Here is a 16,435-nt window from a genome sequence, read left to right as displayed (position 1 = left end):
GAAGTACAGAATTTTTAAAAGAGAAATCACACTGTTGTCCCTACAGAGTGTTTTAATATATTTCTAAGTACAATTCGTGTCTGATTTTGGAAATACAAATACATTTCGAATGGTTAAAAACAAAAATTAAAAAAATATTTTGAACATCAGCCAGCTGAAAATATATTTATCTAGTAAATCATCTCTCAAAGCTTTTATATATTTAATTATTCTAACTAAACATAGTACCCTTAAAAAACAAGTTCATAAAAATGTAGAAATGAAATTGTGGAATAAGATTACTGGGATATACACACACACACATTCAATGCATACACAGAATTACAAGGCGGGGTTTTTAAGTTTGGAAGGTTAGACAACGGAACTAGCAAGCAATGCCCAACTCCTGAGTTCCTCAACCATGATAACCATAAGCTAATTTTAAAATTGTTTTTATCTTCTTTTTATACACAAGATATTCCATGTAAAGCAGCAACAGCAGTGCAGTTACTGGTAGCAACATCTCAAAAGTAATAAAAAACCCCATACATCCAGACAGTAGTACATTGCACACGCACGTGATTCTCATACACCCATCGACAATTGGTCAGAGTATTAAATCAGTGTACAAATTAAATATTTCCAAAAATGTGCAAAAAAGTCAACGTTGATAGAAAAAAACACCTTTGTGTACATACATTACAAACTGTGCCCAGCATTCAACTGAGAGTAAAAACATTTACAGTGAGAAACTGATAGATTAAATAGAGAATTTAATGGCTACATAAAAATGTACATTAGATCAAGAGTAAATTTACAAATTTTTATTCATAGCTTCATGAAAACTAAAAGCCTACGTTCCAATTAATCTAGGTCTCCTCCACATATTTACAGTCCATTATACGACTCCTGCGAGGTCTGAGATGACAGACACTATGCTTTAATAAACCATTCCAATTTTAGGGTGACACCACCTTTTTTCACTGGTATTAACAAGAAACAAACACTAGGGAACTGACAATCTAATGGCTGTTCAAAAAAGAAAATGCAATCTTTGTTTTTATATCCACATTATATAAACTTCTGGGGGAAAAGGATCATCTAGTTTTGGGTAAAAAGCACAAAAAAGCTCTGATGTATTTCCTATGACTATCCACGCATGAGGTGGAGTATCCTTTTCTTTATCTCTCAACAGAAGACCCTGACCCCCAATCCTTATCTGTGGAGTCACCTTAAGGGCTGAACTATGAGATACAATTTTTATGCTGTTTAATCCAGGTCCCCTCCCTTCAAAATAAGTTTCTGAAAACTAAGCCAAGGTGTGACTGTTCTGAAACATGAGAAATATCATTTCCTCCACCCCATCTATCCCTCAACACCATACACATAAATATTGCTAGAGGAAACCCAAGGATTGCACCAGCAAACTGGTAGCTGCAGTGTCCTGGGTTCAAGTGATGGGCTCCCTGGTCGAAAACTGGACACACACCGTATTCAGGAGCAATCAGAGGCCACCACCTATGCAGGACTTAAGCTTTGCCAGCTAGAAAGAAAAATAAATGGTGTGGGCCAAATGGGGGATATCAAGTGAGAAAGGAGCTCCTTTGTTTCTGATCACAAATTTTGATTCAGAAACCCTGGGTTGACAGCAAACCTGTCTGCGCCCTCAGCGCACATTAGTGACTTCTCCTGAAGGCAAGACCCACACCCAGGTAACTGTAGGTGACATCTGGCTGTCACATAAAGAGGACTGGCTGCTTCAGAGAGCTTTGGAGCATTCTCACTATGGCACACAAAACAGATCAAGTCACAATTTTTGTCTTTATGGTGTTCCTGAAATGTCCCAAGGCTCAAACCCAGCTACAGTAGTCACCACGTTTTAGTCACCAAGCTTATGCAGTAATTTTAGAATGACAATAGTAAGATTAAATTAGAAAGAGCTTTTAAAAAGAACACTCTTCATTTTAATACAAGCATGAATTTTGCTATCAGAACAGCAACTATAAACACCCACACGTTTGAAATATGTGCAGTATCTTTCACTTTTTACTAGTACCTGCTTCACTCAATCAGCAACAGCTTACTGGTGGATATACACTACCTGTAAGTGACAGGAAACATCACTTTTGGCTATATGTATATGGGATAGAAAAGCTTTGGTAATTGTACGTGATTCTACACTGCAGACTTGTCATTGCCACAAGGCAGCAAGTTACCAGCAAGAAGAAATGACACTGGCAGCAATACTTTTGCTTTTCCAGAAACATCATAGGGACTTACATTCAAGCACACACATTATACTTTTCTATATGCGTGACACAGTCTTTCAAGATTAAAAAAGTAAGAAATTGGTTATAAATAACTGTATATCTGACCAATTTGCTCAAGTCTCTGAAGCTGCAGTTAGACACTACTCTATGCTGTCCAAAAGAATGGCTTGCTGTACTGCACTGTACCTATGGGTGCTACAAGGCTTTCAGTCAAGACAACGGCAGGATTAGGCTCATCCAAAAGGCACAGGAAAGAAAGCTGTTGGTTTGCTTGGACAGATCATATTCCTGTGCACTGAAAGTAAACAGCTTTTAATACAGTACCATGCTTACAAACGTACCAACTTTGCTTTCAAACTCAGTAAGAAACTCTGCTGCAGAGTCTGGTACCCAGAGCCAGGAAGCCAAATCCTGATAATCCTGTTACTTCTGTGCATGCAGACAAATCCTCTTTCTGGCATGTGCACTGGTGTACAATCTTCAGAATACAAACAGGAAACGTGTATTAGCATAGGAAGCCAAAATTCACTTTAAAGTTCTGAATTTGAATGTCTGCTGCAGATTATAACTCAAGCATACTTTTCAATGCAGTTAGGCAAACTCTGCTCTGGGCACTTTGAAAAAACCCATTCTCTAAGACGGCCTTGGTGACATGGAATTGTTTGACATATTTCAATATGGTGTTCTAACATGAACAAAATTAAGGCATACAGAGAAAAAGGCACTAGCTAAAAAACCCCAAACTTTTCATTTTATTTTACTGAAAGGACTGTTCAACTACAAATCGAATTGGAAATCAAGTTAGAAGTTTTACGCCTCAATTTAACTGTCAAGAAAAGACTGTAGATTTAACTATACAGTTATTAGATCCATACCTTTTTCGGTTCTTCCATGGATGTTTCAATCACCCAAAAAAAACCAACCCAACTTTCTCTGACACAACACAACTGAAACTTTGAGTCATACTCTAACAGGACTGTTAGTTACACCATTAAAACCATACCACAGAAGTAGCTTTTGTTACCTAGTATGTGCAACAGACAGAAAATCATTAGGTAAGTAAGACTTTTGAAAATACACATACTCACCGTGAATTTCAATCCTTATTTTTTGAGAGTACAGCTTCATTGTGGCATTTACAGAAAAGCAAACCAACCCTGCAGCAGTATTGCTTTCACCGGCATTTTTTAATAATTGGATTCAACAATTAAGACCAATTCGTGATTCTAAAATGCTGGCTTTTTAAGTGAGATAGAAGAAGTTGTGAGCAGGGATCTTGGCTCTGCAATCCTCCTCCAATAGAGTTTAAAGCATGAAATTCCATGCACCCTCACAATTCTAGAATGAGGGGTCATTCACCATCACCCAAGGAATCCCTGTAAGAATTTAACAAACCCTGTATACAGCTCGTTATACTGCATTACCCCACTCGGGGTAAGTAATGCCAACCTCTTGGTAAAAGTCTGTTTTAGCTTTGTAATCATTTCTAGCTCAAAATACTTGTGTTAATAACCAACTAATTTACTGTAAGTTATTTAAGTCAGGAGAGAAATTCTCCATAGGGTAAAAAAAAAATAGCTCAGGCCTAACCTTGGTTAAATTTGTAAAATTTTACTAGAATCACTCAAACTGGAAAACGTCAACTTTGTTTAAGAAGCACAGTCTTTACACTGGCAGCTTTCTGACATGCCAAAGACATGATGACAAATGTATTCTGAAAGTTGGCTTTTTCCTGGCTCCAAAACACTGACCATTGTCATGACTGAATGCCATTTTTAGAAAAGGCACAAAAGCAGCAAACTTGATTGTTCAGTAATTAAAAATCACAAGGAAGTGATATTGCAATATACATGATCCAGCACTGTCTCACAGAAAGGTCACATTATAAGAAAACTAGATTCTGAAAACTTTCAAGCTTCAGAGAGTGCAGTTTCTCTTCAGAATAGTATACTTAAATGTTATGAATGCTACAGATAAACCTGGTTACATTTTCCCTTTAATGTCCTTTAATATTTTTGGTAATATAAAATTTCCTTAAAATTTCCTTTTCAGATATCACTGACCACTACTGATTTTTATATACATTTTCACCTTGGTTTTGGTACCTTCTTAGTCTGAAATAAATCATTTCAATTACATGACCTTGAAAATTACCTACATAAACTATTAGGTTCTACATTAAACTTCCCATCCCTACTGTCACTACATTTTGCTCATAAAGCAAAGGTCCCTTACATCAGAGTACATGCCCATTCTTCTTAAAGGCTGCTTCATAGCTTTTGTCTAGTGACAGACAAACAAACAAGTCACTACAAGCTGCCTCTCCTTTCAGCCTTTTACACTTTTCCTGATGTGACTAGTTCCTCCTGTGCTCAGGAAACCTTGCAGAGTTGTGTACTCTGACTGAGAAAAATGTAAGTTGGGTAAAATACTCACATAAGCTGAAGAAGTCACCACTCTCAGTCTCTGGAGAGATGACCACAAAAAAGTCATTCTTACTCCACTACAGGTAAAGTGATTAGGATAGATCCATACTCCTGCTTATGCTCTGGTAAAATATATGAAATATAGTAGAATAAATTTAGAAATCTCGTATGTGAGTGACTGTGGGAATGGGTAAGCTTATTGTTCTGTCTGCATGCATTTTGTAAACCTGATAGTCCTCTAAAGATGCAGAACAGGTAGAGCCTTGTCAGACTAGACAAGGGTCACAGTACCAGCCTGCTCTGCCTTTAAAAAACAACAAAAGCAAGCAACGAATCATCCAAAACAGTAAACATAATTTCAGTTGTTGTCCAATAGTTTATTTCCAAATGCCCCATTATACTATTTATGTTCTGTTCTTCTACAAAAATACGAGAGTCTGACTTTTCTGTTGTGAAAAGTCACTTATTCACTACACCTGATCAGTACACCTGGGCTTCTCAACTGAGAAGCAATATTTCAGATTTTTACTTCTTTTAATATGCTCTTTCAGAAATAGAAAAAGTAATTAACGTACACTTTATGACAGTTGGAAATCTGACAAACACCAATCTGGATTATCAGGCTGGAATAATCACACTCATGTTATTTAAATGCTGGCTCTCTCTGCACTTTTGGCCTGTTCTTTGTACAATTTTCTGTGCTGTACCTCCTTCTTCATAGGATTCATCAGTGCAACCTTACTAAAAGTATAACTGGAGTCTTAGCTTTCTCAGTGACTCATTCCTGATGTTAAGAGATGTTTGACTTTATTTCAGGAATGTTCAACACATCCTAGATGACTGACCTGCATTACTAAACCAATTTTTTTTAGTGCAGACTAGGAAGAATTTTATATTGTTCAGGCACTTGATGTTGACATACATTCCATCCTAGCGCCTCTCAACAGCTTTGAAAACATTTCTTATAGCTCATTCTGAATCCAGTAACTCGTATACTGCACAAGGATTAGTCACTCCCTTTCCCCTGCAGCCATCCATGGGACTGTGGAGGAGAACTGACCCTCAACATCAGTATTTTTTATCAGCTAAGATAACTCTCCCTTGAAGCTTATGCAACAGAGGTTCTCTTTGGCAGATAGAGCAGGAGGTGTTCTCCTAACTATTTACATCCAATAGCTAACCCTTGCCTAGCATGGAAAATTTCCCCTTTGCAGTATAGTAGTTTCTAGGAGTCTGGGCCCATAATCTGTTTACCTGTAATTATTTTCCTGTTAAGATAATACAATAATTTTACACCAAAAACTCTAACTAGTACATCAGATTTGAGCTCATTTTTATTATTTTCTTTTGGTCACATAGAAGTACCAGCTAGACATGCTGCTGTACAAAGAGTTCTAAGTTCTTCCAGCTTCATCAATTAACTCTCAGAACCACATGTTCCTGCTTAAGCTGTAAATTTCAGAAACTGATTAAATGCTAAAATAGAAGAACTTAGAACTCTCTGCTGCAAGTACCTACAATATAGATAAGAATCACATAGAAGCATCCTTGTCCTTTAGCTGCATGTCTATTTTTCCCTGCACCCTGAGTCAGTCAGCGGTGTCAGAAAAAGTCACACAGTTCCTGACTGTCCAAACATTTGTAATTTTTTTTCCTCTTTAAATAAGGAACAAATATGTACTAAAGTGCTTTATCTACATCAACCACATCAGCACATTATAGAAACAAAAAGTTCTAGTCCTGGTGGGAGGAGGGGAGAGAAGATTCTCATTTTAGATACAAAATTTAGATTGTTTACAATCTAAGTGAAACAAAGATTCAAGAGAATATTCTCTCTCTTGTCTTTTTTCTCCTTTTTCTTTGTAAAAAATAAAAAATAAAAGTGCAGTCAAATAGAAAATAAATGCAGTAGATGCAAGCTGAGTTGAGGCAGGTGTTAGTGATAGTGTGCAAACGTGTGTCTCAGCAGTTCATCTGCAAACGGTCGCAGCTTGGCCTCGATAAAAATCCGTTTCAAGAAATCCCGAGCGTGGTCGGAGACGTGGGGAGGGAGCTGGGGGTTGGTTGGCTGAGTGGCAATTTTAAAGATGGCAGCCATGGCTTCGAACTCTGCCCATGGGGGCTTCTCAGTGAGCATTTCTACCACTGTGCAACCTACACTCCTGAAACAGAGGCAGAAGTGAAACAGCAGGTTACAATTGAGTCATGCCTTTCCAGGAAAACAAGAAATAGCAGAGAGGGACTAAAATATCACAAATAAGCAGTGTCCACTTAACAATAGTTTCAGCACGAAACAGGCATTGGGAAAAAACCAGCATGTACTTCTATACCTTTAACAAATCACCACCTATGTCTCCACTTTATTACTTCCCTGGGCTGAAAGCTACTACCTCAGTGTAGGGATAATTACATATTTATCCAGGCAATACCAACTGTGCTAGGGTGCTGCCAGCATCCAGTGCTCAGCAGGATGACAAAGGCCACACTCGGCACTGCATTTGGAAGCCTTCCTGCTCCTTGGGGCCAAACAGAAATGCAAAGCATCAGGAATGCTCCATGCATGCCACATGTGTTACCAGTTCATTCCAAATGCACAAGTTATCACCAGTGAATAGTGTGCAAGCATCATATGGCAGCTGAAGAACAAAAGCCCTACTTCATGGTATCTTCTCTTTTAGTTAAGGATAATAAATATATACTTGGATTGACAAACAAAAATTTTAAGTTCCTAAACAATCTGTTTTTAGGAACAATGTTTGAAGAATTTAGGAAGGAAGAAGGGCATACATATGGCCAGAGAAACTTTGTTCCAGAAGTCCTTAAAGATCAGTATCTCCCAATAACAAGTGAATGATACTACAAAATGGATAGGCTGAAATAATTTCCCAATTCTTACAAAGTTTGAATAGTTTTCAAGATGCTTGCAACAAGTTTTGTACTTAAACAGCGGTACATTGCATTACACAATAAGGATGTACTGACTGACAGCTGTCCAACTTCAGTATTTTTTCTTAAGTTTCCACCAAAAAACACACAATAGCCTTGGTACCAATACTTCGTATTTGAACAAGTCAGCTGCTTGATCCTATAGGGTTGACCTATTATTCATGTACATCAGAGTAACTACTAAGAAATCTGAAGTAGCCGAAATTAATTTCCCTGAAGTTAAAAGTATTGATATTGCTTGGATATAATGTAGTTCCTTTTTCAACATCATGTTACTACTCCTGCCTGTCTGCTGCTGCCTGCCCATTATTGCATATTCACAGATCAGCTGCAGCGCAAAACGGGTCTCATTGCCAAAGTCATCTGTCCACTGGGCTGGAGCCATGTTAGAATGTGGCACATACAATGTTTCACTAACCATGTTTGAAAATTACCTTTCCCTTTTAGTTCTTAAGTATTTAATAACAACTTCAATCAAATTATTTTTTGTATTCCCTTTTAAATCTGGCAAATTCACTCCTAAGTGTTCAACTTTTAGAGGAGTAGAATTTTATTTTCTACTTTGCGTCAAAGGTAATTCAGTGTTGAAGTTTCACTACAAGACATTGACTGAACTGATGTTTCAAAGCTTCATGTAGTGTTTTCAGTCAGTACCTCTCCAGAACAAACAGTTTGGTAATCCTAACTTCAGCAAGGTCAGTTGAAAGGATTCTCTTATAATCTCTAAAGTGTTGTGCTGAGAAATTGCCACATGAAAAATTAAATTTCAGTGTTAAGACTCCAAATATGACTGTCAATGCTCACATTTGCTACCTTCTCCAGCTTAAATCCCAGGGTGAAACAGTGCAGCTTCAGATAACAAACCCCTACTCTCTGCTGAAAATGAAATGACACTTTTCAATAGAGAAGGGTTTTTTTAACATACCAGATATCCGCTTTTCTGCCGTACCCTTCTCCACTAATAACCTCAGGACTCATCCAGTAGGGAGTTCCTGTGACAGACTTCATTCCCGTACCAGAGAGACAGATAGTCTGCAGTCTTTTGCTGGCACCAAAGTCACCGAGCTTCACATTGCCTGCTGAATCCCGCAGAATATTTGCTCCTGGAAGGAAGGGAACACAGCATTACCTTAATGAAAGACTCAAGGTTTTGGTGTGGGAAACAGTAACATAAGTTTGGATTCAGTGATACAATTCAATGTCAACCTAGGATTTCTAGCCAGACAATTGACACTCTGCTCATTCCTACTACTCTATTCTGGAGCTCAGAAAACAATGAATTACACACACTGGTTTGCATCCCAGGCCTTTTCCAGGAAGGGGCAGTCTCTTTGTAAAGCTCTCCTGACAAAATTAGGAATATGTCATACATGAGACATTAAAAGAAACAGGAAAGGGGTTTCCACACAACTGAAAATGTCTCCGTACTATTTTAAAGCAAAACCTCAAACTATGTTACAGATTTATTCAAAACCATTATCTGCACAAGATGTACAAATGGACTGTGATATCTTAACCAGCTTTGGAACAAAACACTGTTGATACAAAGCAACAGAAAAACGGTAAAAATACAACAGCATTGTGTTCAACACAGCTATTCTGCACATCGCCATCCTCCAACATATTCACACCTTGCTTATGCAACACTTGCAAGTCACCTGTACCTATCTGCAAAAAGTAAATGCTTCACCAGGATTCCTAGCAGTAAAATGGAAGAAGTCTGATCAGGCAAGTCACCTCTGCTGGTCACTCCTTGTATAGAAAGAAATTCATCCTTATTGAGGAATTCATCCAGATGGAGACTAAAAAAATATTGCCAGAACTCAGCTAGAACATCCCAAAGTTGCTTATTTTTCCCTCCCCAGGTTACAACACCGACCAGACTGAAAGATGGAAAGGAATCACAGTGATTTTCAAGTCAGTATTTTGGTATTTCAAACTTAATTGCATTTTAGTGCTTCACATAAGATTGGAAAAGGATCAGTAATAAAGAGCACTGAAGTGTGCACGGAATTATCATTACCTTTGATATCTCGATGGACAATCATATTACTGTGCAAATAGTGAACTCCTTCCAAAATCTGCCGTGTGTATTTACGAGTCACATTCTCTGTGAGTGCTCCATACGATTTCAATTGGTCTTTGATGGAACCCTATGGCACAGGAGTATAAAGCACTAACACTTCTAGAATTCAACTGAAATTCAATTATTTTTATGCCTGAAATGTGGACAATTAAAATAACAATTCTTCTTGATTTAACCTTAAAACTCACAAGCAGCTGCATAGTTCCAGTCCAATGCACAGAATGAGAACAGCACCCTCAAACTTTTTGATGGGTAAGAGGTGATATTCAGGATGGACATAACACATACCCTTTGTGTTAGCTTATACTCAGAAAAAAACATTGTCAAGAAAAAATCACCATGTGCTATATGGTGGTGCTTTAGGTAAAAAAAAATGAGGCAAGCAAATCTTAGCTTAAAATAGGATTAAATCAAAATTTCTTGGTTTTTTTCCAACTATTTCTGTATAACCTGTCTTTGCCACACCGAGTTACAAACTGCTAGATTAGTTCTGTCACAGTGCCCTCCAAATCTCAGAAAAATTCAAGTCATCCCACAAAACATGGCCCAGACCTCAAAAAAAAAAAAAAAAAAAAAAAAAAAAAAAAGCAAACAAAAAACCTACCACAACCAAGAAAACAATGCCCAGACACTGCTCTCCCCCTCTGGAATCTCATAGCAAGTAGACTGCTGTAACTATTCAGAAATACTGTTTTTATAGAAGCACATTTTATTTAGCTCTGCTGACCCTATTTGGTGAGAAAAATGAAAATTTACAGTTTTCTGACCTTATAATATGTCCTAACAAAGCAGAAGAACAGCAGTTCAGCATATACTAGGTGCCACACAAGAAGCAAGCACTAAGATCACCTTCTGTATGCACTTATTCCCATTCCCATCTCAGCTACTTTTTGTTTTCCAGAAATACTTGAAGCATGGCAAAACAAAGCAATAAAACTCAGGGAGATTTAGGAGTTTACTAAGGATAATATTGTCTTTTCAAAGACATTGTCAGGCACCACTTAGGCCAAAACCAAACACAAAGAGCTTTTGTATGAACCAGTTGTAATTCTGAAAACCCAAGCAAGCAATGGAGAAGATGGCAGGCTGCAAGCACTCATCAGTACCCATCTTCAGTGTTTTTAACTTGGACAATTCTAAATCTCTGTGTGCACTTATGCAAAGCTGAATGCTTGGGTGCTCATCACACTGCACACAATCGATGGCTGAAGAGGAAGAGCTCTCTCTTGCTTACCCCAGGCATGTACTCCATGAATATTGAGAGTGTCCTTTCAGGTGGATCTCTCAAGAAGCCATAATACTGAACAATTCTTTCATGCAGCAGATTTTTCAGCAACTGTATCTCACACTCAAGTGCATTTACTTCCTGAAAGGACAAAACAAGGCAGATTTACCATGCTTGATGTAGTAAAACAAGGATTTTGGATCTGAATTTTTTCAAGCAGAGGAGTATGTACATATTGAAGTGTTACGCAAACTAAGTAACAAAATATTTCTACATGTAATGTAAAGTTTTTGCATTTTATAACAAGAAAATAGCAACGTTAAATTGAGGTAATTAAAACCAACAAAAATTATGTCTTTTCTATACATTATTTTTGAGATGATTTTGCTGGTTTTTCCTTGCTTCTCTTCTCTTGGAAGTTACGTTTGCTTCAGAGCACAGCAGATACCAATATGTGCATGAGGTCAGTGATCATTATGCAACATGTCATAAGCCTCCACTTGGGTAAAAAAAAAACTAACAAAACACAGAAATGCCCCTCCCATTTTAATCTTTGTAGTGGAATAATTAGCATTAATTCTTAACTTTTCCAGGATGATAGACTATACTTGAAAAATGCCTTTGAGTACTACTTGATAATGTAATAATGAAACACAACAAAGGAAAACACACTAACAGCTGGTGCTTTCTCCAGAGCCATCCAAAATACTACAAATTTTGCAAACAGGAAGCAAGATATTTTAAAATGGACTGTAAAATTAGATGCTGGAAAAATATAACCCACAAAGTCAAACTTGACTAGATTCCAAATTTCACCTACAAGTTTTTCATCAAAACCTGAATTTTTATCTGTCATAGCCTATTATGGATACCCTCACACTTCTGAGACTAGAAAGAAAATAGATTTTTTTACACACAGAGGCACATAGTACTACAAAATGCTATGACAAGTGAGCTCACGAAACTGTTGCTTCAGGAGAGATACTGGCATATTCTAACATTTGCAAAACATAACAAGTTGTTCTGTTACACTTCTTAAAAGAAGTAGCATAGCAACAACAACTACACTAGGAATCTACAGCACCAATGATTCTTGACTTTTTCTTTGATCCTACACCACTAATAGCAGCAACTATAACTGGCAGCCACTCAGTTCTGCAATCATGCTTACACCAATTGTTTCCACAGCCCTGCTCCCCACAGTGCAGAACGCAGTCATAATGTAGGGAAAGTAATAATTCTCTTCCCATCCTGTAAAAAGCAGTAAGTATGGTTTGGGAAAAGAAGAAACAGTGTATTGGTGCTACTTTAAAATTGTTTATCTCCTTCAGCATCGAGCATTTAAAGATGGACAGGTTTAATATTAGAATGAGAATAAACTAACAAGGAAACTTGTGTTCTTTAGGGAGAAACACAGTGTGCAACAGCAGCTGGTCTTGATGCACAAAGTTTAAAAGAAACAAAACAAACAAAAAAAACCCAACCCCAAACACAGAAATACCCCTCAAAAAGATGAAAAAACAGGTAAGAATCTCAAACTGTCTTCATAGCCAAAACCAATTTGTTTTCAGGAATTTGTTTTCAGAAACATTTATACTAGTACAGCCTTTTCTGCTTATAAAAGTAACTTCTTCCAATTCCTGTTAGTATAACTAATTATCTAATAGATAGATACACTTCATAATAGATTGTTTAATTTTAGAGACCGAGACTGCACCAAATCAAATTATGCATCTTCACATCATAAAGATCTGTCTGAAAATTAAAAAATGTGATGTAATATTAAAATTAAGTAAGCAGATTCATTATCTATGGTACTAACAAAACAGAATTCCTAACAAGGACATGGTTTTCCTAACACAACATGGATTAAAACATGATCAAAACATGTTCATCTTGTTCAAGGAAAGGAGTATGAGTCTGGTCTAGAACACACCACTTCAGCAGAAGCTTTTTCTAAGGTCTCTCTTAGCAATCACTTACCTTGCTGGTTTCTGGACTGTCAGGATCAAACTGAACTTGTTTAACAGCCAGTTCTCTTCCAGTATCAGCATCGTAACACAGATATACTCTGCCAAACGCACCTTGACCCAGCAGTTTACCAAGTCTCCAGTTAGTTGGAGCTCGTGGTGCTGAAAATATAAGTATGTTTTGGTTTTCAAATGAGCCTGTTATTCAGCTGATCGAGAAAAACTGGAATACACAGAAAATAATTTTTTAAAAGACTACTTTTTCAACAACAGAGACTGTGCGTCCTAAACCTCACCATTTAAATTACAATGATCAATGAAACTCCCTGTAAGATGGAAAACATGAGCTACTAAAAATTTATTTACAAAACAAGTTGTGGTAGAACTAGACATACTTAAAACAACTAGCAATAGCTAATCCGGAAAATGGAAAAACCATGTTAAACAAACAACTTCCTTTTAAAAAATACAGGCACAATTACAAGGTATGAGCTACTGAAGTCATCACAAAGGATATTTGCTCCTGAATTTCTACCACAAGTATGAAGCAGTAACACTAAAAAGGTACAGTTTAACTGAAAACATGACCAACATCTGCAAAAATAAATAGTCTCTGCAACCTACAAAACCCTTCTCAGGTCTTAAATAGTCAAGAAATCACATTTCCAATGTTTTGTTTATCACAGATGTAAATTCCAATTGAAAGTCTAAGTGAAGTAAGCAAATGTAAATAGTAAGCAAATGAAAATACTGACGAGCATAGTCTTGACCTTTGCCTGTTAGAGAAATAAAACCATGTTATTTAATGGCACGTGTTTGGATGACACATGATAGGTTTTCACATGACAGACTTGAAAAGCAATAGTTTTATAGCAGGGATCACAAAATGCCCAAACTTACAGCGGCTGGGTGGGCTGATGTCCATGACTGACAAGGTAGGATTGTCTATGTCACTGCCCCTCCTCCTCATTCGGTTATCTTCATACTCTGGCGTAAAGACACTGCTCCCACTGCTGGTGCTCAGCGAGTGATCAGTGGGACTGAAACTAACCGGTGATCGGAAGCTGTTCCCCTGAGTCCTCCTGGCTCTTGGAAAAGTTTTACGACCTTCAAAGATAAACACAGAAGACAAATGTTACAGTACAAAAAGAGACTGCAATGCGAGCTGTTCATGCAAATACTTGATGAATTCTACATCAGCTCTTTAAAATCTGCCATAGAGGAGGACAGGACATAATCATCATGAAATTTACTAGTTTAACTTTCCACCTAGAAGAAAACAAACATTCATCACAGATGTATATAAGGATTAGACAGGATCAAAAACCTATGTTTAAGAGATGAAAATTAGGACCAAATTCTGGAACTCTTCTGAAATATAATCAACATGCTGAAAAAACATGGAGACCTGTAAGATGAGAAAGGAAAATGCCCTGCTTCTGCTTTTATTGCTCCATTAATGTGCAAATACCAAATTTCTGATTTTTAGGAGAACAAAATACACATTTACAATCCTGTAGCACCCAAGCCAGCCTCTTCCTTCTGTAAACTAGAAAGAATTGAATGCAGAGAAAGACTGACACATGGAATCAAAAGGAAGATCACAAAAGTATTTTAGAAACCAAAACACAAGCAATGCAAAATTTGAGGATGGCTATGGCATCAGAATAAAAACCCAGAGCATTCATCCTGAACATGTTAATGTAATTACAACCAGACGAGTAATACAATTTATGCTAATCTAGTTAGATAACACAACTATGTTTAGGATAGCATCTCTTGATTAAGTTTCATTCTACAGAACTCAGCAATAACTGAAGGATTCTCTGATTCATTAGGTATTACTCTGGAGGAGGTGTTCCCAGAGGACTAAACAAAGCAGATAAAATATCTTTGAAATAGTAGACTCAGATTATGTACTAGTCTGGACAATTTAAATTCCAAGAAAGGTACGCAAACAAGTTATTAAGCAGTTTTATTCCCCATTGAGAAGATAAAAATGTGATAAACTGGTCATAATTGGTTTGTCTTATGTAGCTAATCCAATTTTCCCACTTCAATTGGACATTCTCACAAGCCAACTTGTGAAGTATTGCAGACCAGCTTAATATTAGACCAGCAAATTATATTCAAGACAGATTCAGAGCAGTTACCAGTGATTTCTCATCAAAGGGGAAGATAATTTAAGTGGACATCTCCAGCAGTTTATCTTCAGTCCACTTCCATCCACTATTTTAACTCATGATGTACATACGATGGAACTTAACACACTGAAATATTACAGATGACATCATGTTAAGTGTGGCTCAAAGTCCATTTAAAGATAAAAACTAAAATTCACAGCGGTATTGGAAGTTAGAGATGACTCAAAAATCAACAAAATGAAATTCAGTAAGCAAGTACAATATACATACTTCAAGAGAAATCTAATGCAGAAACAACAAAGTGTAAAGCAATTGGTTGGACTGAAGTCATGAAGAAAATGATATAGGAAATGTAACCAAAGACTGAAGAGCAGTCAGAATGGTGACCAGAAAGTAGGGTCATTCTGCAATATATTAATGTGATTGCTACATACCAAGTTCTGCTTATATCCTATATTATAAATAAAGGGCTATGAGAAAAGCCTCAGCTTGGGCAGGAGAAGAAAATTAAGGTAAGAAAACAGGTATGTGTGTGATCTAGTGATATATAAGGGCAATGACCAATTCTTCACTGTGTTAAAATAGAGTAACTAGCTACTATTTTCATTTGCAGGAAAAATGTTTTGGGAGACAGAGAAAGTTGAGTTATAAAATAAGCTATCTTGGAAGTTGGTAACAAAGAGTGTATGTCTTCTGTTGATCTCAATTTAGAGTTTACTTGAAAGTCAGTGTGACAGATGTTTGCCTCTTTAAATCTTGACTTAGAGCAAGGGACTGGACTTTGCAATGCCTCGGTTTGATATTTCTGTGACTCCTGCAATGTAATTCCATTTATTGCTGTGCTCATTCCACACTGCAAGTGAAGCCATCTGGTCTTGGGAGACATTTCTTCTTAACACGTCTCAACTAGCACTTGACACACCCTGAAGTAGGAAAATCCTTCAGCTGCTCCTCTCTACTTCCTCTAGAAATTTAACACATGTTAAATTTATATCAATGGTATTACTGTCCAAACCAGTTTTGTGGACACATTAGCAGGTGCTGCCTTGCATTCCAACAATTTATTCCATCAGCTAATTCTCAGTTTTCATCACTGCTCTTAAGTTTTATTTACTCTTTTACTCTAAGAAACTGTTAACAGAAGCTCCACCATACTTGGGATTTCTTAAAGCAAAACATGACATTACAAACTAAGGTACCTACTTCAGCTAGGAAAGGGTCATAAAGGTCAAAAATCTCTACTGAATGACTTGTATGTGACCAAAGATAGCAAACATTTCTACAGTTGTGCATGAGTCAGGAATTGTGTAATCCATTACTTTATTGGAGATAAAACTGCTCAGAGGTTCTATCAATCATTAGAAGTTTAGCAAGTGAGTTTGGGGAAAG

At 37.1% G+C, this 16,435-nt stretch overlaps 1 protein-coding gene across 2 annotated transcripts in view; it reads right to left on the bottom strand.

Moving 5' to 3' along the window:
* Positions 1-34: 34 nt before the first annotated feature.
* Positions 35-16,435, bottom strand: part of MAP3K2 (mitogen-activated protein kinase kinase kinase 2) — a 50,803-nt gene continuing 34,402 nt past the window's right edge. For both annotated transcript variants that reach the window (XM_066323015.1, XM_066323016.1), the window contains exons 12-17: positions 13,803-14,009; positions 12,916-13,064; positions 10,942-11,073; positions 9,645-9,774; positions 8,547-8,724; positions 35-6,837 (exon numbers count right to left, since the gene is read on the bottom strand). In XM_066323015.1, the coding sequence (XP_066179112.1) occupies positions 6,612-6,837; positions 8,547-8,724; positions 9,645-9,774; positions 10,942-11,073; positions 12,916-13,064; positions 13,803-14,009 (1,022 nt within the window). In that variant the 3' untranslated portion in view covers positions 35-6,611. The remainder of the gene's footprint in view (positions 6,838-8,546; positions 8,725-9,644; positions 9,775-10,941; positions 11,074-12,915; positions 13,065-13,802; positions 14,010-16,435) is intronic.

Source organism: Sylvia atricapilla, chromosome 7 (assembly GCF_009819655.1).
Source record: "Sylvia atricapilla isolate bSylAtr1 chromosome 7, bSylAtr1.pri, whole genome shotgun sequence".
NCBI classification, from domain to species: domain Eukaryota; kingdom Metazoa; phylum Chordata; class Aves; order Passeriformes; family Sylviidae; genus Sylvia; species Sylvia atricapilla.
Note: the sequence above shows the minus strand (reverse complement) of the source record. Positions and strands in the feature narration are given on the sequence as shown.